A 22058-nucleotide genomic window follows, 5' to 3' on the forward strand; every position below is an offset into this window, starting at 1 on the left:
ACACCTATTCACCTGTTACAAGAATTACATCAATTCGCACATTAGTAGCAATTGCAGCCATTCACAATTTGGAAATACACCAAATGGATGTGAAAACTGCCTTCTTGTATGGTGAACTAGATGAAGAAATATATATGAACCAACCTGAAGGGTTTGTGGTTAAGGGTCAAGAAAGCAAAGTTTGTAAGTTAGTTAGATCACTTTATGGACTAAAACAGGCTCCAAAGCAATGGCATGAGAAGTTTGACAACATATTACTCTCTAATGGATTTAGAATTAATGAATGTGATAAATGTGTTTATGTCAAACAATACAAGAATGCTTGTGTTATCATATGCTTGTATGTGGATGATATGCTTATAATGGGTACTAATTTGGATGTGATCAATCAAACCAAGAAAATGCTACACTCCTCCTTTTCCATGAAAGACTTGGGAGTAGTAGATGTGATCGTTGGTGTAAGAGTTCAAAGAAGATCAGATGGTTATACTCTTACTCAGTACCATTATATTGAAAGTGTAATTAAGAAGTTTGGACACTATGATGACAAGCCGGTAGTCACCCCTTTTGATCCTTCAAGTCATCTTAAGAAGAATAAAGGTGATAGTGTAGCTCAGTTAGAATATACTCAAGTTCTTGGTAGCTTAATGTATATTATGAATTGTACTCGACCGGACTGGGCTTATAGTGTAAGTAGATTGAGCCGCTACTCCCGCAATCCTGGGAAAGATCATTGGTATGCATTAGTGAGAGTGCTTAGATATTTAAAGCATACAATGAATTATGGATTGCATTACACGAGATATCCTCCTGTTCTTGAAGGGTATTGTGATGCAAATTGGATTTCTAATACCTCAGAGGCAAAATCCACAAGTGGATATGTGTTCACTCTTGGTGGAGCTGCTATCTCTTGGAAATCATCTAAGCAAACTGTGAATACTCGCTCTACAATGGAAGCAGAGTTTGTTACTTTAGACAAAGCTGCTGAAGAAGCAGAATGGCTTAAAAGCTTCCTAGAAGGTATTCCTCTGTGGCCTCAACCTGTTACTGCCATTGGCATACATTGTGATAGTATGGCTGCTCTTACTAGAGCACAAAGTCAGATATACAATGGCAAGTCGAGACACATTAGGCGTAGACATATTACAATAAGAGACTTGCTGAAGAATGGAATCATTTCCATTAGTTACATAAAGTCAAAGGAAAATATAGCTGATCCCTTGACAAAAGGCCTTAGTATAGAGCAAGTTCTGTTCACATCAAGGGAATGGGCTTAAACCCAACACAATGAGTCACCACCTGGCGGAAACCTAACCTAGCAACATTGGAGATCCCATGGTCTAGGTTCAATAGGACAACTAGTTTGGGAAGACTCAAAGAAGCACTAACACAAAGGTATGCTCACTCATATGATATTTATTTTGTGTTTTTCCGTTGATGATATAGGGATGAATTCTTTATTCTTAATAATGCTGATAGCTTTTATAGTGGAATAAGTACGGATTGTTCCAGATTAGTATTACCTATGTGAGATGGATGTGAGGTCGCATCTTTGGGAGCTGATACGGCTAAGCTCTCTAAAAGTCTCATGAAGAAAGGATCGTTCATGACCGAAATGAACACAACTGTAAGAAATGATCTATGCTTAGATATGATATGTGTGATACTTCTTGTATTATTCTACTATAAAAAGTGGTTAGTTCAAGAATCTAGTTCACTACCCACAAAGTAGATCCAAGTAGTACTCACTATGAAAGGTTCAAGTTTTACAACACCTATTCAGATGCATGTCATATCTTACTTCCCTTATTTGAATATCAAAGTTCACTTATTTTCTATTCAAATGTGGGGTATTCTTGGAGTTTGAATAGAAAATGTGGGGTATTGTTGGAACTTTGCTTAATAATGTGGGACTTATCCCACATTGGTGGAAGAGAAAACTTTCTCCCACCTTATATGTCTTGTCCCACTCATTTAATTAAATGGGTCAAGTAATGGGTTAAGCATATTGGGCTTGGGTTGTGGTGTTGGATTAGCCTAATTGGACTCAAAATAGGCTAATATCAAGAGAATATTTAATGGTCAAAAGATGGGCCTTGGGCCTTGGGGCTCTTGGGGTCTTCCTGATTAATTAAATAATTTTTAATTACGAAATTAATTTTTATTCTTTATTTTCATTAAATTCGTAATCACTGAATGACAGGTATTTGGAAGTTATTTTCGGTTTTGACAGTTTTTAACTGTCATAATCAATACCTATAAATACATGATTTCTGTCATTTGTGAGGGGTTACAGAAACAATCACCACAAATTCTCTTCAAAATTCGTTCTTCCTGAAGATGAAGATGAAGGGGACATAGAAATTTCGACAGATTCAAGAGTACTTCTTGGATTGATTGTTGTATCCTCTAGACAGATCCCTACCAGGGAAATTTCTGTCTTAGGACACTGCAATTTGCAGGCCTCAATCTACATAATTTCGTTTTTTGTGTTTCTGTTGTAAACGTAAATCTTCAAGTATGTTTTCTGTAAACTGATTCTTGTATATTACATATATATATATTTCAATTTCGTTTGTTTTATTTCTATTGCTCTAGTTGATCATATACTTCTTTCATAACATTGAATACTACAAATATCTGTTCATACCATGTCTAAATACCATGGGTAAAAATCTAGGATTGAATTCTCACCATTCCCTGTACTTGTCACAGTGTAATATGCAAATGGGACCAATTCACAGATTAATCATCTTTAGTACATGTTCTTGGGTAAATTCTATGTTAATAACAAACTATTGCATTTTGGAAAACACTATGAAATTGTTTAAGCATATTGCTTGATTTTAAGGAATCTTATTGATAGATTCATTCTTAGGATAGAACCAAGAAACATGTTGAGAATGCTTAAATTGCTTCAAGAGTTTGGAAGAGATGTGTCACTAGGAATCATTAATACTGTTGAATCAAGAAAATGTAACATAAACTTTTACAATTTTCTTACTTTTACCTCTTATGTAGGGTGAGGGGGAATCTTCAAGGTCTCATCCTTCACATGAAAAGGGTTGAGAAAGAGAGGCTACATGGCTGGCATGAACAGAAAATAGATGCATTCGGCAAATGGGGGAATCTTCAGGGTCAATCGTGTGCAATTCAATGAGCTATATATCTCCTAGTTTTCCAGAAGAATTAAGATAATATATACCAGCCACTACTGCTAAATTAAACACATTTGGAATTGTATGTTATTTCCCCATGATTCTTTTAAGCATAGTTATCAAAGTTAAACACCTCTTGAATTGTGTGCTATTTCCTTATCATAATTGGAACTGAAACTTTTGTCTTAATCATTGCCATATCAACAACGTCCATCGTGTCTATGGACTCAAAATCTCAAATCCATGATAGGACTCTATAATTTGTTTGGGTACTAGACTCAAAATCTCAAATCCATGATAGGACTCTATAATTTGTTTGGGTACTATGTAAAATTAGCGTGCTACACCTTAATATATTTAAGACTCCGATTTTGAAAGATGAGAATTCTCTTATCATTTGTTTTTTTATTTTAAAAGGAACACTTTTAGGTCACCCCTTTTTTTTCACATCACGAGACATAATAGTATCACATATTAATTTATATATCTTCTCATTTATTTTCATTTTCCGAGTATAATATTCTCATTTATTTTCATTTTGCATATCATCTTGATATCCTATCAAGTTATCAGTAGTGTTTTTGCAACAAAGTTAGACTCCAAAAGCTGGTCATTTGAGGCTGAAAATAAACCATCTACATCAAGTTATCAGTGGTCTTTTTGCACCACTCTCATTTAGTGTTTTTTTTCCATGTCCTCAGTGTCATTAACAACTTCAACATCACATAACCCCTTGCCTGATTTCTCCTCATTTGAGCTAAAAAACCCATTCACCTCCTTACCAACATCTTGATTACTATTGAAATCATTTAATTGGCCAGAGTAATCTTGTTCTCAGTATCCACATTGGAGATACAAGATTCCTCTGTTGTTGGATTGAAGGAAGCTCACTCATACTCCTAATAACACCTATCAAATTCCCCTGAAGCAATCTGGTTCGGTAGAGATTTAAAAAGGATTAATCTCATAACACCAGTGAGGGTAAACCTCCTGATGAAACATGAAACAATCCATATTTGAATACAACAATTAGCCATTACTAATAATTGGAGACAATAAAACACTTGAACTTGGCCAAACAGTAACATCATGAAATAATTGGAGAATAGAAAGTAATGAAAGGAGACCGACAATATTTGAAAACTCTTAATTGATTGAGTACACCACCACTTTAACATAATACTATTTTGCACCAGTAACAATCCTCAAGAAATATTCAGAGCACCACTTACTCTCAGCACATGAAGAAGCGACCTAAAAGTACAATAGCTTGCACCAAAATCTTGAAGCAGAAACACCAATTCAGGCAGCTCCAATAAACTACATCTATCAAACAACTCCAAAAAAAAAAAAAAAATCTTTCCACCCATTAACTTGAAGCAGAGAGCCAGAGACTACAAGACAGCAATTGAGCACTGTGAAAGCAATTGAGGAAAAACAATACGAAAAACACCAGACAACACCGCTTTAAAAGCAATATAAGGTTGTCATGTCCTTAACTTCTTTTGTAGATATGAGAGATGGTTAGCCAATACCTAAATGGCCTTAATAGGAATCATTTTGCTATTGCCACATAAATATCCTTTTAATTAGATCATCAAAGGTTCATGTTATAAAAAACAAAAAAACAAGAAGCTTGTTTCTAAGAACTTTGGGAAGTAATCAACAATCTGTAAGCTTTTAAAGTAGTAATAATAATAATAATAATAATAATCATGTTATAAAAAACAAAAAAAACAAGAAACTTGTTTCTAAGAATTTTGGGAAGTAATCAACAACCTGTAAGCTTTTAAAGTAATAGTAATAGTAATAGTAATAGTAATAGTAATAGTAATAAACAAAAAGACTGAAGCAGTTACATGATAGGACCCACATAATAAGCCCAGTAATTATTTTGCTTTAATTGTGGCTATTATACGAAAAATTGATCAGCTATGTGTAACATGTAAAGATGCAAACCACTTAAAGATAACTTTTTCACTCTTGCAATACTTTTCAATTACAAAACACTAGACCATCTAGATCATTCCTAAAACCTATACTTAACATTAAGCAGTTGCAATTTGTTCAAATGCACTTTATATAAGCAACGGTAAGTGTAATTAAGAGTCGGGCTAATTAATGCAAGAAATGGCAACATACTTTTGTTCATTTGTCTATTATAGCATCTTGCTTTTATTTCTTTTTATTATTACAACATTCTACTTACATTTTATCATATCAAGGCATTTTACTTTGAAAAATCTACCCAAATTATAACATCCTACTTTCAAGTTTTTTTCTTATCTGGACATCATACTATTAAATTTTTTCCCAAGTATAGCATTAAAAATTTCTTTTTGGATTACATTACTATAACCGAGTATATTTTTCAAATTACAATGTTGTAATAGGAAGACACTTAAAATGGCATGCTATAGTAAAAAAAATCAATGAAACACATTGCTATTTCTTGAAACTTATTGAAACAAAGAAACAAAGAAGACTAAATTACAAAATTCATCTCTATGTTATATTACTTTTTATGCATATGCTCATTTCAATGGATTTAATGGATGGGCAACCAAGGACTAACAGTATGAGCAAATGTTTTTTTTTTGGACTGAAAAAGCAAAGTATGAAACTGTTGGACTGAATTTATAAAAAGATAAAACACATGGATGCTTTTTGTAATTTAGTAAACAAGTAATTACTTACCGAAGTAAAGGGAAAGAAACACTTCACGAAGCCCTTTCTACACCAAAACACCCGCTTCAAAAACTAGCAATGTACTTTCATTATTTGTGTTATAGCATTCTACATCCGTTTGTTTCTATTACATCACTGTATTTTATATATATATTTTTTATTAAGGCATTGTACTTTGAAAAATCTACCTAGTAATGACATTGCATTTTCAACTTATTTTGTGATTAGGACACAATACTGTGAAGAATCTATCCAATTATAAACGTGAAAATTGCTTTGTATTGGGATGATATTGCTACAATTAATAGGTTTTCAAAGTATGTTGTTGTAATATGCAGGAATGAAAGTAGGATGCTATTATAAACAGATCAAAGTTATGTTTGTTACATTTAGCCCGATTTAGTAAATTGAACTTCTTGAATTGTTAGAGATATAATCAAGATACAAAATACACATACTTGACATTTTACGATATGGCACCTCTATTAACAAGGTTTTTAGCCACTGGAACCTTATTGGAAATCACACGCCAAACAAAACAATTAATTCCAATGGATCTTCCTTTTGTTATCAACACCTCCCCAAAGAAACTTTCTCCTAATGCTCTCTAACAAAGTCAATACTTACTACCCCTCTATTGTCCACTCTCTCACATGGAGATCAATTTGTACATCAGGCAAAAGAAAAAAGAAGCAATGGTACAATGCAAATTCCAAAACAAAGATTTTGGTTCACTCGATATATGTTTCTCAAAGCAAGGGCATTTCCGTCATATTACAAGAAAGAGAAAATATTTCATGTGCTCCAAAGTCAACAAAAACTATTAATCAATTTTGATGAGTCCATTTGATTGTCATGGATTAGGACACAAACTACAATCCTTCTCCGTTTCCACATCTCACACTTAAATCAATTATGTGTGCTTGTTTCATCAGTCACCAGGAAAAGTACACAGCTAAAAGGTTGTATGTATTAATTACAAAGGATGTGTTAGGATCGAGACACGAACACGAAACTCTCACTCTCAGCTCACGAATTATAGATTAACAAGAACACAAAGATTTAAGGTGGTTCGGTCTATTTCTGACCTACGTCCACACGAGGGTAACTTGGAGTTTTTATTTATCTTCAGTGATGTTGGTTTTTGTCATTTACAAAATACAGAGTAATCTCTTATATAGAGATGGAAATCAGAAGTAGTCAAAAAAACACAGCCGGGTCTTCAACCAGACTTTAAGAAAAAAGCCTCAAAACATGGTCCGTAAGAACCGGATCACCATTCCTTTTTAATCAACATTTTTGACTAACTTTTCTGTGGATTCACAATCAATAATCTCCCACTTGAAGCCACGAAACAATCTTCACTTGTGCTTCAACTGTGCATCTGTATTTCTGTAAAACACTTTTGATGTTGACTCCATCCTAGTTACCCGGCCTTCTCTTCAATTATCCTGAAGGCCAGTTGAAGCTATGCAAAGCTTCAACTTTTCTAAGGTGACAACCTTAGTCAACATATCAGCTGGATTTTCAGTTCCTTTGATCTTATTCAACTTCAGAGTGCCATCATTAATTCTTTCTCTGATGAAGTGATATCTCAGCTGTATGTGCTTTGTCTTCGAATAGAAGACGGGATTCTTTGCAAGATGAATTGCACTTTGATTGTCACAAAATAATGCACAATCATCTTGTTCTTTGCCAAGTTCGTTGAGAAAATTCTTCAACCATATAAGCTCTTTGCTTTCTTCAGCAACTGCCATATACTCTGCTTCTGTGGTTGAAAGGGCAACACTTTTCTGTAGTTTGGACATCCAACTTACTGTAGTGCCGCCCACTGTAAAGACATACCCTGTGGTGCTTTTGTATGAATCTTTACAACCACCAAGATCTGCATCTGCATAACCATTCAGAACTACGTCTTTTCCCTTAAAATTTAATGCCGTCTTTGAAGTCCCTTTCAAGTATCTCAACAACCATTTAACTGCTTCCCAATGTTCTCTTCCCGGATTGGACATGAATCTACTAACAACTCCCACTGCATGAGCTATATCTGGTCTCGTGCATACCATTGCATACATGAGGCTACCAACTGCGGATGCATAAGGAACTTTAGCCATTTCTTTATTGTCTTCATCTGATCTGGGTGACTGAGCTTTAGAAAGCTTAAAGTGACTTCCCAAAGGTGTGCTTATGATCTTGGCATCTTTAAGGCTGAATTTCTCTAATACTTTCTCAAGGTACTTTTCTTGAGATAGTGTTAAAGAACCATCTTTGTTTCTGAATATACTCATCCCGAGTATTTGCTTTGCAGCTCCCAAGTCTTTCATTTCGAACTCTTCAGACATCTGTTTCTTCAACTTCTTGATCTCTGACATGTCTGAACCGGCAATCAACATATCATCTACATAGAGTAGTAGAATGATATAAGAACCCTTAAACTTCTTGATGTAACAACAATGATCATTGTCACATCTCTTGTAACCAACTTTTCTCATGAAGTTATCGAACTTCAAATACCATTGTCTGGGTGCTTGTTTCAGACCATACAAACTCTTCTTCAATTTACACACCAAGTTTCCTTTGCCTTTATCCTGAAAACCCTCTGGTTGTGTCATGTAAATGTCTTCATCTAGGTCACCGTGTAGAAAAGCTGTCTTGGTTGTGTCATGTAAATGTCTTCATCTAGGTCACCGTGTAGAAAAGCTGTCTTGACATCTAGTTGCTCTAGATGCAAACTTTCTGCTGCTACAATACTGAGAACAAGTCTGATAGTGGTCATCTTCACTACTGGAGAGAATATTTCATTGAAATCAATTCCTTCTTTCTGTTGAAAGCCCTTGACTACTAATCTTGCTTTGTACCGTTTGGTACCATCATGTTCATCCTTGACCCTGAAAACCCATTTATTCTGAAGAGCCTTCTTCCCAACTGGAAGCTTTGTTAAGTGCCATGTGTTGTTCTTCTCAAGCGACTTCATTTCATCTTTCATTGCTAGCTCCCACTGCAATGAATCTTTCAACCCTATAGCTTCAGAGTAACATTGGGGTTCACCGTTTTCTGTCAAAAGAATGTAGTTGACAGATGGTGAGTATTTGTTTGGTGGTCTTGTGACTCTGGAAGATCTTCTTAGTTGAACTTGAGGTGTGACTGGGGACTCTGGAGTTGGAGGACTGGTTTCTTCATCTTCAGAATCATTACTGGAATTATCCCCTGAGCTCCCACTATCAGTTGAATCATCCCCAGATTCAGGGATTTCGACTGGAGCTTCTTTCTTCTTTTCAACACCTTCAAACTCAACATACTCCTTCTGATCTTCTGGACTTTTGTTGTTTCTGTCTTTGTATAACTCGGCTTCGTTAAAGGTGACATTCTTGCTTCGGATTATCTTTCTGCTTTCACTATCCCAAAGCCTGTAACCCATTTCATCTGACCCATAACCAATGAATGTGCACTTCTTGGTCTTTGAATCAAGTTTATCCCTGTCACCATCTTTTAACAAACTGTAAGCAGTACAACCAAAGACTTTCAGGTGTTTGAGACTTACTTCCTTCCCTTGCCACATTTCTTCTGGTAATTTAAAATCCAAGGGAACACACGGTGAACGGTTGATCAAGTAGGCTGCAGTATTAACTGCATCGGCCCAAAATGTTTTGGGTAGACCGGCATTCAACCTCATGCTTCTAGCCTTTTCATTCAGAGTTCTATTCATTCTCTCAGCTACACCATTCTGCTGAGGAGTTCCTGGGACCGTCTTGATCATCTTTATCCCTTCTTTCGCACAATAGTCAACAAACTCCTTGCTTATGTATTCACCACCATTATCCGACTTCAGGCATTTTACCTTCAAATCAGTTTCATTTTCAACAACAGATTTCCATATCTTAAAAGTATCAAATACATCAGATTTATTTTTAAGAAAATAGACCCATACCTTGCGTGTTGAATCATCGATAAAGGTTACATAGTAGTTTTTGCCTCCTAGAGATGAAACTGATGTTGGTCCAAATACATCCGAGTGAACAAGCTCCAACTTCTGAGCTTTCGGTGTCTTCCCCGTCTTTACAAAAGTAACCCGCTTTTGTTTCCCGAGAACACAAGATTCACAAAATTCAGTTTCAACTTTCTTCAAGTCTGGAAACTTCCCTTTCTGAGCCAACATCTTCAATCCCTTATCGCTCATGTGTCCGAGTCGTTGGTGCCATAAATTAGATGGACTCGGATTGATGGTTACGGCATGAACACCATCACCAGGTATTTCTACCATGTATAAAGTGTCTTTCTTCTTTCCTTTGGCAATCACCAAGTTGCCTTTGATCACTTTCCATTGTCCACCCCCAAAGTGAACATTAAGTCCTTCATCATCCAACTTACCAACTGAAATCAACTTTCTCCTTAAGTTTGGGATAACCCTGACATCTTTCAATGTCCAGGTGGTTCCCATGGAGGTCTTCAAATCTACGTCTCCTATACCCGTAATATCAAGCACTTGATCATCGGCCAAACTAACTTTGCCAAAGTCACCTGTTTGTAGGTTCTTGACCATATCTGGGCATGAGACAGCATGGAAAGAGGCACCCGAATCCATAATCCAGGATTCCATTGAATTCTCAACACAACATATGAGAAAATATCCCGATTCTTCAGAGGATACATTGTGTACTTCTTTCTTTTCAGCTTGTGGTTTTGGACATTGGTTTCTAAAGTGACCTTTTTCTTTGCAATTCCAACATTCAATATCTTTTCGGTTCTTGGACTGCCCCCTTTTTCTAGACTTTGATCTGCCTCGACTACGTCCTCTTTCTTTTCTTCTTCCACTACTTTCTGTATGCAACAAAGAACTAGAACTAGAAGTCTCACCATTGCTTCTCCGTCTGATATCTTCATTTACAATCAAGTCACGAATACTCTCGAAAGTGAGTTTAATAGTGCCGGATGCACTACTAACAGCTGTGACGGTGCCTGACCAACTATCAGGCAAAGATGATAAAAGGAGGAGCGCTTGTACTTCATCTTCAAACTTTATTGCAACTGAGGCTAAACGAGAGATAATCGAGTTAAACTCGTTTATGTGAGCGGTAACTGACATGCCTTCCTTCATTTTGGTGTTAACCAATTGTTTGATGAGGAACACTTTGTTGGAAGCGGACGGCTTCTCGTACATGTTGGACAAAGCCTTAAATACTCCATAAGTAGTTGTTTCATTAACAATGTTATACGCAACACTCTTTGCCAATGAAAGCCTAACTACACCCAAGGCTTGTCGATCCAACAACTTCCATTCTTCATCATACATGTCATCCGGTTGTTCGCCCAACATAGGCAAATGCAAACTTTTCTGATACAACATATCTTCAATTTGCATCTTCCAAAATCCATAATCGGTTCCATCAAACTTGTCAATTTTGATTTTACCATCTTCTGCCATTTTTGCAATTTTCTGAAAGAACAGGGACCTGTCTTGTAATTTTCTGGAACTTTAGGGACCAAATCTGAGTTTTTCAAATTCTGCTACAGTGACGCTACAGTGTCGCTACAGTGTCGTCTTCACCGGCAGGTCTCCGGCGTACAGTGTCGTCTTCTCCGGCAAGGCTCCGACGTACAGTGTCGTCTTCTCCGGCAAGGCTCCGGCGCTACAGTGTCGTCTTCTCCGGCGAACTGGTTTTCCCGGTCACTATTCCGGCGAACCTTTGACCGGCGATTTGGACGTCTTCCGGTGGTCGAAAAATTCAGAAAAAAATATTTTCGGAATCTTCGGAACGAGACCTTTCTAACGGTATACACCAAAATCGTTTTTGACGAAAACAAATTTCGACCAAAAAACTGAAAATCACCTTCTGGAGCTAAACCAACGCTCTGATACCACTTGTTAGGATCGAGACACGAACACAAAACTCTCACTCTCAGCTCACGAATTATAGATTAACAAGAACACAAAGATTTAAGGTGGTTCGGTCTATTTCTGACCTACGTCCACACGAGGGTAACTTGGAGCTTTTATTTATCTTCAGTGATGTTGGTTTTTGTTATTTACAAAATACAGAGTAATCTCTTATATAGAGATGGAAATCAGAAGTAGTCAAAAAAACACAGCCGGGTCTTCAACCAGACTTTAAGAAAAAAGCCTCAAAACATGGTCCGTAAGAACCGGATCACCATTCCTTTTTAATCAACATTTTTGACTAACTTTTCTGTGGATTCACACTCAATAGGATGAAATCACATGAGTTGGCATGAACATCATTCGATGCTTGGAGAAGAAGAAAAAAATGTTTTCCTTTTACAATTCGCGAGGAATCAAGATGTATGGATTCAAGTGAGGCCATGGTGGAAGAAAACGTGTTCTAGGATGCATATGGTGGGAGGTTATGTCAACTGATTCAAAAGCAAACATCTGGGCCCACAGAGAATTTTAAAAGGAAAAGCAATACATTCTCCTTGGTGCTATGTGAATGTAGAAAAGGTCAAAAGCTATTTAGTCTGATGAATATGTTCAGGTGGGATCTCCTTGAAATCCATTGTGGTAAAGAAAGAAGCATGGCTACCATTTTAAAATTGAATGAAGTAAATGATATGCATGGAATCTTGTCTCAAGTAGGTAAATATGGTCATCCTTGTGATTTTATCCTTAAAGAGAAATTAAATATCCTCCTAAATATGTAAATTACACTACTAATCTTATACCAACCTATTGTATTAATTCATTCAGTCCAAAATATGAGATTAATTAATACATTCACCGTAATACGCAGGGCATAAAACCTCATTTTAGTTAAAAGTTAGGCGGGCCCAAAAACCAGAACTTGTTTTACTATATATGTTGTGATAAATATAGTTTTTTGAAAATACATTGGATTGGTAACAAATTTGCAAAATACTATACTGTTGTACATGCAACACTAGTTATTTTTCGGGGCTATTTAGTGGAGGTATGGTAAATCCTAAATATTTTGTTTGGAAATTTCTGATAGTTCTACTGCTTACTGGAAATCTTGAAAATTTATGATCCACTGGTAATACTCTTATCTCAGCTTACCCAGGTGTATATACGAAACTCAGAGAAGGTTTTGGTGGGGTGTCATTTTCTCCACTACTGAGGAAGTCTTGCAAGATGTAACATCTTATCTTATCTTGTTCTCAAGTGGGATTTTGCTCTCCTTAATGGTTTTGGTGGGGTGTCAAAAAAGCACTGTTGCAGTTTACTTAATGGGTTTAATTATTCAAACATATAACCCATTTGTTTATTCAAGAATACATTTATCATTTTAACATATAATTAATTTGCTCATTCAAGAATCGATTTAGCATTTTAACTTGTAGCTCAGTTGATAATTATTCCTACATATGATTGTCCTAATTTTCTCAATTAAAAGTTCTAGTTTCTGTTCACAGGAAGATGTAACATGGCTTGCCATGGTAATCAATTAAATATTGAACATGGCTTGATATAAAAATCAAAGTGAATATTAAATTATTAATGTGTCATGCACTCTCATGAAGTTACGTAAAATGTGAATGAACATAAAGTTAAGAATGGTTTAATTGCTTGGAGATGAAAGATAACAATTAAATTTAACTAAAGATCGTTTGAGAGTGGGCTGAAGAAGAAGTCGGTGAAGCAGCAGCGCCTGATGAAAAAGCGTTGGCTGAAGTAACGTTGCCGAGGGAAGGAACGCTGGTTGAAGAAATAACGCCGTCTGTGTTTCTTAGAGTTTCTAAACATGGGCTTTTTGTTTCTTAATTAAATACCTAAAAATTAAATCAAGGCCTGAGGCTATATTTGTCCATAAACTCTTTTTTTTTTTTTTTTTTTTTTTGTGGATGGATTTGAAAATCCCGTGGATAAATCAGGAGCCATTGTAATTAGTCCACAAAATTATGATTATTATGTATACTATTCAGAAAACATTATAAATGGCTAAATATTAGTAATTAAAAAAAAAATTAAAAATAAAAAAAGCAAAACCCTGAATCAGTAAAAGAAACCACTACATTCTCGTATTGAAAACCATCAATTTTCTTAAAATTATCCTTATCTTTAGAAAATAATAAAAAGAGAAAACCGTCGATTGAGAAGGCAAAGGAGAACCACACCATCTTATCCTATTTTGCAGTCTCCCTTCCTTCCTCGTCCACTTGACATTGCCCTGCAGACAAAACTCTGTAATTTTCAGTCGTCAACATTCTCAGACTCGTCACTGCTTGTTCGTTCTCTAACATCGCTGCATCAGGTCTGCTTGTCTTCATGTCGGTAGTTAACTATGAAGGGACATTCTTTTAGTTTAGTTTCACATGTTGTTAGACAATTTCATGTTATTAATCATAAATTATACCATAATCATTTTTTTTTTGTTAACAGATGATTGAATTTGTGTATTTCAATTACTGTTGCTCAATTAATTCTGGAGAGTTTAAAATTGAAACCTTGTTTAAAATTGAAACCTTAGACAAGGCATGGCTTGTTAGTTTCAAAAGCATATCATTTGGATCAAGCCCAAGAATAAAAATCGAAATTCTTTAGATACATGCTAATACTAGATCAAGTGAAACAGAATTTCAAAGTTGAAAAGATTTTTGTTGCTAATTTAGTGGATCTATAAACATCCTTGTCAAGAAACGTACTCCTTTTTTGTTTAAATCTTTTAATTGTTTGTTGATATGCAGTGCAAGCTTGAAATTTCCTCTGTGTATTGCAATTTCTCTTATGAGGGCTAACAGTGAATCTTGTACTAGTTGTTTACAGAATGGTATTTGGTGTTGATTTGTTTAAGTGAGCATCAAATGGATTTTATTTATACAATAGCAGGCATGTTTATGTGAGTTAATCAAATCCAAAAGAAGGGTTAAAACACACACTCTGTACTATATAGCTCCAAATCTACTCGAAACTTGAAGTTTGGGAATAAAAAGTGCCATATTTACACATTTAGAGTTCATATGTGTTGTAATCTAATCACTATAAAGTTTATTTTCGAGGATTCCGAGGGTTCTATTATCATTGACTTTCAAATTGTTTGATGAGGTTTAAGTTGCATACAGTATATATTAATATTTTCGAATTTATGTAGAGGCATTATGTACTAGATCCCTACATTGAAAAACATGTTAGGAAAGCCGGTGAAACCAACTTTCATAACCCATAACATGTGGAGGAGTTTCAGAACTTACTAAGATACACCCTGTATATAAGGAGAAACTTTAAATAAATAAACAAAATCGTGGGAAGGGTGCCATAACTCATAATGGTTGTTTTATCTGAACTTCCAGAAGCATCTTCATCTTCTTCATCAGCTCGTGTTCCTACTTCATCAACTCATGGTCATAATTCATCAACTGATGGTTATAGATATGATGTATTTTTAAGTTTTAGAGGTGTTGACACTCGTCATAGTTTCACTGATCACCTTCATAAGGCCCTCATTGATGCTGGTATCAATACCTTCTTGGATGATGAAGAGATTGAAACAGGGGAAGATCTTAAACCAGAACTGGAGAGTGCAATTAAGGCGTCTCGGGCTTCTATTATTGTGATGTCTAAGAATTACGCTACTTCAACATGGTGCCTCGATGAATTGGTGTTGATCCTTGAGCAGTGTATGACATCCAATCATATTGTCATCCCAATATTTTATCATGTGGAGCCCACGCATGTGAGGAAGCAACAAAGTAGCTTTGGAGATGCAATGGCTAAGCATAAACAGACAATGGAGGCTGAGACAGATGCAAATAAAAGAAGTCAATGGGCTCAAAAGATCGACAGATGGAATAAATCGCTTACACAAGTTGCTGATTTAAAAGGGAATGATATAAATGGCAGGTGACCACTTTCGTACCCTTATTCATCTCCCTATGCATAAATCATCAAATAGACATATATCTGATGTATAAGGATAATATAGATGATGCACATAATTGAGAATAAGTTTTCAAATATGTGATCTCATAAACCAGTTCATATAGATGGATTAGCCATTCTGATAACTTTTACATGTTTGTTATGCGTTTTGTATTTTATCATAAGCTAGTGCATTTAGATGAACCTTCTCCATGATTTTTACATGATTTTTATTTAAAAACCAAAGTTTGATGGGTTTGCTATGCCTTTACTAAAAATTATACCATACTACCTTCAAATCATAGTATCTTATATGATAAATAACTGCTTTTAGTTGTATGTAGTAAAAGATAACCTATAACTATGTTATTGCATTTTGTTCAAATCCATGTAAAACCACATTGATGGTTAAGTTTGATGGTCTTGTAGAAACATCGTGAAGTTTGGTGGCCTATTAGTGAAATCTTGTATTTCGTTGGTTGCTTTGGTCATATTATAAACAATTATTTATGACCATCCATTAGCGAAATCTTGTATTTCATAGCATTTTGTTGAGATTGATGCAAACTACAATATGGTTTTGATGTGAGAACTAAATTAGTAATTTAAAGCTATGATATAATCTTAGTTTGGATCTTTAAATAAATTAAGTCTCCCAGTCTGGTTCATTAGTTTTGTAGATTGTGTTTTGAAGTTCTTATATAATCAAGTTTCAGGTCCGAGACACAGTTTATTGAAGAAATTGTGAAGGATATCCACCGTAGATTACATTTACACGTAAGGAGCGTTCGACCACAACTTATTGGGATGGAAAATCATATTAACTTTGTAACTTCATGGTTGAAAGATGGATCCTCACATACGGTAGACGTACTTACTATTTATGGTATAGGTGGGATCGGGAAGACATCTTTAGCAAAATATGTCTATGGGCTATATTCTCATGAATTCAACACAAGCAGCTATATTGAAAATATCACTAGGAAATGTGATGGAAAGTTTAATGGGTTGCTTGATTTACAAGAACAACTCTGTAAGGACATTTCAAAAACAAGTTCAATTAAAGTTCATGATGTTTCAGTATACACCGCAAAGATAGAGAATGCATTAGCCCGTAAAAGGGTGTTTCTAGTTCTTGATGATATCAGTACTCATGTTCAGTTGGATGCATTACTTGGAAGCAAAGGCTTTCATCCCGGAAGCAAAGTTATAATTACAACAAAGGACAGTTGGTTGACTGAGAGTTGTTCTTTATTTAAAACAAACATTAAACCCAAACATGAAAGACATTTGCTTCGAGGCTTAGATGATTTTGCATCACAACAACTTTTGTGGTCCCATGCATTCACGTGCAATCAACCCAAGGCGGGATATGAAGAGGTGTCTGATAAGCTTGTTAAGTATTGTGAAGGACATCCATTGGCTCTTGAAGTTTTGGGAAAGTCTTTGTATAATCGAGATGTAGCTTATTGGGAAGGGTGCATCGAAGGGTTAAAGAAAGAAATTAGTTCCCCTATAAATAATGTCTTGAAAATGAGCTTCGACTCCTTGCCATACGAAAATGATAAGGAGTTGTTTAAGCATATTGCTTGTTTTTTTGTTGGAATAGATAGAGATGTTACCGAAACAATATTAGAGGCATGTGATATAAACACAAGATCCGGGATCACGAATCTCATTGACAGATGTTTTCTTAGTATAGGATGGAATAATGAATTGGAGATGCATCAGTTGGTTCAAGAGATGGGAAGATTTGAAGTACGTCAAGAATCAATTGACAAGCCATGGAAGCGAAGTCGATTATGGTGCCATAAGGAGTCATTCAAAGTGTTGAAACAAAAAAAGGTAAGAGGCCGTCCATGCTTTTAGTAATGTGTATGTCCATTATATTTTGTATTGCCTAATTTATTTATTTTTTTCATTATGTTTCTTATCAGGGTAAGGGAAATCTACTAGGCCTTACCCTTGACATGCGCATGCTTGAGAAAGAGAAGTTGGGTGTATCGTATGAGTTGAAAACTGATGCATTAAGTAACATGGATAATTTGATGCTACTACAACTCAATTATGTGCACATGAATGGGTCTTATGCAAACTTTCCAGAGGAATTAAGAGGCTTGTGTATTCATGGATTTCGTTTAAAGTCAATACCTTTAGACTTACCGATGATGAATTTGGTTGCTCTTGACGTGTCATATAGCAATATTGAATCATTTATTGGTTGTTATAACAATCCACAGCGGCTTGAGAAGAGGCAAAAGGTAACTTATCTTCATTTATTATTCATCCATCTTGCAATGATGAAATTCTCTACTGTTGTAACTTATTTCCATTTCCGCAGTTGGATGAATCGTGCTTAAAAGAGAAAAGGTTGCTTGGATCACTGAAGATTCTTAATTTAAGTTTCTGTAAACAACTTCGTAGTCTTGGTGATTTTGACCAATTTCCTGCTCTTGAGAGGTTAATAGTTAGAAATTGCGTTAGTTTGCTCGAGGTTTGTGAATCAATTGAGCATTGTGTTGAACTTGTGTTCATCGATTTGAGCTATTGCAAGAAGCTTGAAAAACTTCCAACAAACATAGGCATGTTGAAGAACGTTAAAACAATGTTGCTAGATGGTTGTAGTCCTGGTGGATCTCGAATCCATAATAGGGATATGGATTCACTGAAATTGTGCAAGGCTAACAACGTTGACATAAATACAAGAACCTCTTCCTCTGCTTTTGTGGGTGCTATACCAAGTGATTTGAAGTTGTTTACAGTTTATTTACCGAGGTCTTTAGTAAGTTTGTCACTAGCAAATAGTAATTTGTCCACTAAATCCTTTCCCATGGACTTGAGTTGCCTATCCATGTTAAAGGAATTATATTTAGATGGCAATCCTATAAATTCCATGCCCAGTTGTGTGAGAACCCTTCCTATGCTTGAGATACTTAGTATGGAGAATTGTATAAAATTAAAGTCAGTTGAGCATCCTCCACATACACTAAGCATGTTGCTCTTTTCTGCTAATGGGTATCCTTTAGGCAAAGTCGTATTTGATCCAAAGATGTCCCCACTAGAGCTATCACCAGGGCGGGCGTGGTTGGTTTATCCAGGTTTGTCATATGAAATTGAAGGCATTGTGAAAATCCAACCAATGGTATGTGTTGAGGAAAAGTTATTACGTAGCTTGGGCTGGAGTAATTTAGACTTCCTTACCGAAAGGCAGTTGGGAGCTAATTCTCAGGAATCTGGAACCCAGGTTTATTTTAGTTAATTGTTTGTCTCTATGTGAATATGTATAATATACTTCTTATGGTTATTGATTAAGGTGGTTGTATTTGGCAGATGATGGTTTATGAATTTGGAATATTCAGCACAAGGTATGAGGCGGAGCAGATGCCGAGTTGGTTTAGGCATAGAAGCATGGGGCCATCAATATCATTTACCATCCCATCATCATCATCTCCAAACAAGCTCCTTACAGGACTCAACTTCTGCTTCTCTGCTGACACATTGAAACCCCCCGATGATTCTTTTCCTGTTCCATATGGCCAGTTCCCTTGGAGGCCAATGATGACAATTAGTAATATAACAAAGAATCGCACGTGGATATACGAACGTATCTTGGAAAGAGATCGTGTAGATCCAAAGTGTTGGGTGTTGTTAAGTCATTGGATGTTTGGGATGAATGAGATGGAGGCTGGTGACCATGTTACTATTACTGTTACGGATCAAGATGATCAAGTTACAAAGGAGTGTGGGGTGAGTCTTGTGTATGATGATGGAGAGAAGATGGATGAAGAAGAAGATGTGTTGGGTTATTACAAGTCATGGAATCACATAATTGGTGGAGATCTCTCTCCTTTTCAAACTACTACAGGACAATTCGTTCTAAGAAACCGGCAGTTTTTTTCATGTGGCATTGTATTGTATCCATATCATCGTAAATTCGTTACGGACGGCCCCAACTTTCAAGGTAGATGTGATTTTTATTAAATATTTTTTATTTTCGTGTCTTATGTATAATGACCTACCTGACCCATCACCCACTTTCTTTATATCGATGGATAATGACCCATTAATTTTAACACATGATCATAACTTAAATCTTTTAAACAATTGGATCATATGACCCAAATCCACTCATTTACTATTGATTTTATTGACCTATAACATAAGATTTTGTTTTTATAAAGTATAAAAAATAAAAGTTGTACTTTTAATTTTTAAAATAAATAGACCCAAGCATTGATTCCATCTAGTCTAAAGCAGGAGGTCCAGGAATTCCGTTATGGGTGAAGCACTGCACTCTCTTTGTTTTTGGCTTGGTATGGTGTGCTGGCATCCATTTTACCCTACCCTGAGGAGTATTTAAGATTTTCATTTTCTAGAAGATTGTTAGCTAAGAAAATTGTAGTAGGAAAAACTAATGGAGAAGCCCTTCCTCTGGAAAGAATAGGAAAACCCTAATATATATATATATATATATATATATATATATATATATATATATATATATATATATATATCAGTTAGTGGTTTTTGGTTGTGATTAATTTCTTGCTTATTCTCTTTAATCTATGTGGGAGCTTATCAGCACACTCAATTGATCAAGGCTTTTTTGATATGTTGGATCACATATAAAACATTCATTAGTAGTAACTTGTTTCTGGTTGTGAATTTCCTTCTTATTCTCTTTACTCTATGTGGGAGCTTATTATTACCCAATATGTACTACAACTATGTCCAAGTGGATTGTTTGTGAATAATGATTAACATATCACTTTTTATCTGTTTTCAGCACCAAAGGAAAAAGGTTGGTTCAGAGCTTTCTCCCCAAGAAATCCTGGCATAATTGGTCGTGCAAATGAGGTATACCTTTTGACACCCGAACTTTTCACTCTTCATGTGAACAAAAGGCATACGCAACCAAATATTAGGAATCAAAGTTCTGGATTCGTTTAGGATGTAATAAAATAAGAGGAGTTATAACCTTGCAATGAACGTTTGAAAATGGCAACATTAAAATTTTGAATCATTTTCTGTTCATACCATGTCTAGATACAATGGGTCAAAATCTAGGATCAAATTCTCACCATTCCCTGTACTTGATATGCATTTGAGTCAAATTCATAGATTCATCATGTTCAGTAGATGTTCTTGGGCAAATTCTATGTTAATCATAACCAGAGTAAAGAGAATAAGAAGGATGTTGAGAGTGCATAAATTACTTCAAGAGTTTGGAAGAGATGTATCACTAGGAGTCATTAATTTTATGTTGAATCAAGAAAATGTAACATAATATATACGCTTCCAAGTAACTATCTGTTTTCGTAGCATTTTGTATTGTATCTTGTATAATATATAACATATAAATTTTTTTCTTACTTTTCCTTTCTATGTAGGGTAAGGGGGAATCTTCACGGTCTCATCCTTCAGATGAAATGAATTGAGAAGGAGATGCTACTTCCTCATAATTTGAACTGAAATCTTGGTTAGCCTAATGTTATTGCAAACTCAGTCATGTGCAAAATTTAACACATTTGGAATTGTATAGTTATCAAAATTAAACACTTTTCGAATTGTGTGCTACTTCCTCATAATTTGAACTAAAATCTGGGTCTCAATCATTGCCTTATCTAAAATGTCAATCGTGTCTATGAACTCAAAATCTCAAATCCTTGATAGGATTCTATAACTTATTTGGGTACTATGTAAAAGTCGCTTGCTACACCTTAATATTTTAACACTCCGATTCTGAAAGATGAGAATTCTCGTATTATTTGTTTTTTTAGAAGCAATACTTTTAGGTCTCTCCTTTTTCTTCACATCACGAAGTTAGGGTTGGAAAACTCTTCTATTAAACACTAAAATAGAATTATAATAGGAGGAGCAACTCTCACACTCAACTATTACATCTCACTAACACTCTCACACTAAGTGTTATACTATCTCTTTCTCTATGTTTGGGATGCTTCACAACTGAAGATGAAGCCTCTATTTATACACATGGCAACCACCATTTATACAACCTTCATCGCTGTAGCTTTGGAGGCTTTGGAGGCACTGTAGCTTTGGAGGCTGAAACACATTAAATCTCCCCCTCCAGTCTCCGTCCAACAATCCTCATCCCAACTCTGTCACCACATAGTTTGTGTTTCTCTTGTGTCACCACCTTTGTCAACATGTCTGCAGGATTGTTGTTGGTGTTGATCTTTAACAACTTCAATTCTCGTCCCTTAATTGCTTCTCTAAGCCGGTGATAACGGATATCAATATGTTTTGTGCGGGAATGGTACATCGAGTTCATACTTAGGTCCATAGCACTCTGGCTATCGCAATGAATGATGTACTCTTCTTGTGGAAAGCCTAATTCTTGAAGAAACAGTTTCATCCAT

General features: G+C 35.6%; 2 protein-coding genes across 4 annotated transcripts in view; both read left to right on the forward strand.

Moving 5' to 3' along the window:
- LOC145163434 (disease resistance protein RPV1-like) overlaps window positions 1-3329 on the forward strand; it is a 49519-nt gene extending 46190 nt beyond the window's left edge. The window contains exon 8 of the mRNA XM_079082278.1: window positions 3022-3329. The gene's annotated coding sequence lies outside the window, so the exon portion shown is untranslated. The remainder of the gene's footprint in view (window positions 1-3021) is intronic.
- Window positions 3330-13902: 10573 nt separating this feature from the next.
- On the forward strand, window positions 13903-21407 carry LOC145163459 (disease resistance protein RUN1-like). 3 transcript variants are annotated; one of them, XM_079082301.1, is made up of 8 exons: window positions 13903-14071; window positions 15108-15657; window positions 16386-17520; window positions 17613-17936; window positions 18017-18919; window positions 19006-19636; window positions 20462-20532; window positions 21066-21407. In XM_079082301.1, exons 2-8 carry the CDS (start codon window positions 15371-15373, stop codon window positions 21111-21113), a joined length of 3399 nt encoding a protein of 1132 aa, XP_078938427.1. In that variant the 5' UTR covers window positions 13903-14071; window positions 15108-15370; the 3' UTR covers window positions 21114-21407. The 3 variants fall into 3 exon arrangements, with proteins under 3 accessions (XP_078938427.1, XP_078938430.1, XP_078938435.1); XM_079082304.1 differs by having other exon boundaries at window positions 16392-17520; XM_079082309.1 differs by lacking the exon at window positions 15108-15657 and having other exon boundaries at window positions 16392-17520.
- Window positions 21408-22058: the final 651 nt, after the last annotated feature.

This window comes from Lactuca virosa, chromosome 1, assembly GCF_052849685.1.
Source record: "Lactuca virosa cultivar CGN04683 chromosome 1, Lactuca_virosa_CGN04683_v6, whole genome shotgun sequence".
Lineage (NCBI taxonomy): Eukaryota > Viridiplantae > Streptophyta > Magnoliopsida > Asterales > Asteraceae > Lactuca > Lactuca virosa.

Excerpts from the sequence above, each read along its gene's own strand:
- LOC145163459 (XM_079082301.1), top strand. The coding sequence starts at position 15,371 with ATGTCTAAGAATTACGCTACTTCAACATGGTGCCTCGATGAATTGGTG. Across the intron at positions 17,937-18,016 it reads GGCTTGAGAAGAGGCAAAAG|TTGGATGAATCGTGCTTAAA; the intron begins GTAACTTATCTT and ends CCATTTCCGCAG. Across the intron at positions 20,533-21,065 it reads TAATTGGTCGTGCAAATGAG|GGTAAGGGGGAATCTTCACG; the intron begins GTATACCTTTTG and ends CTTTCTATGTAG.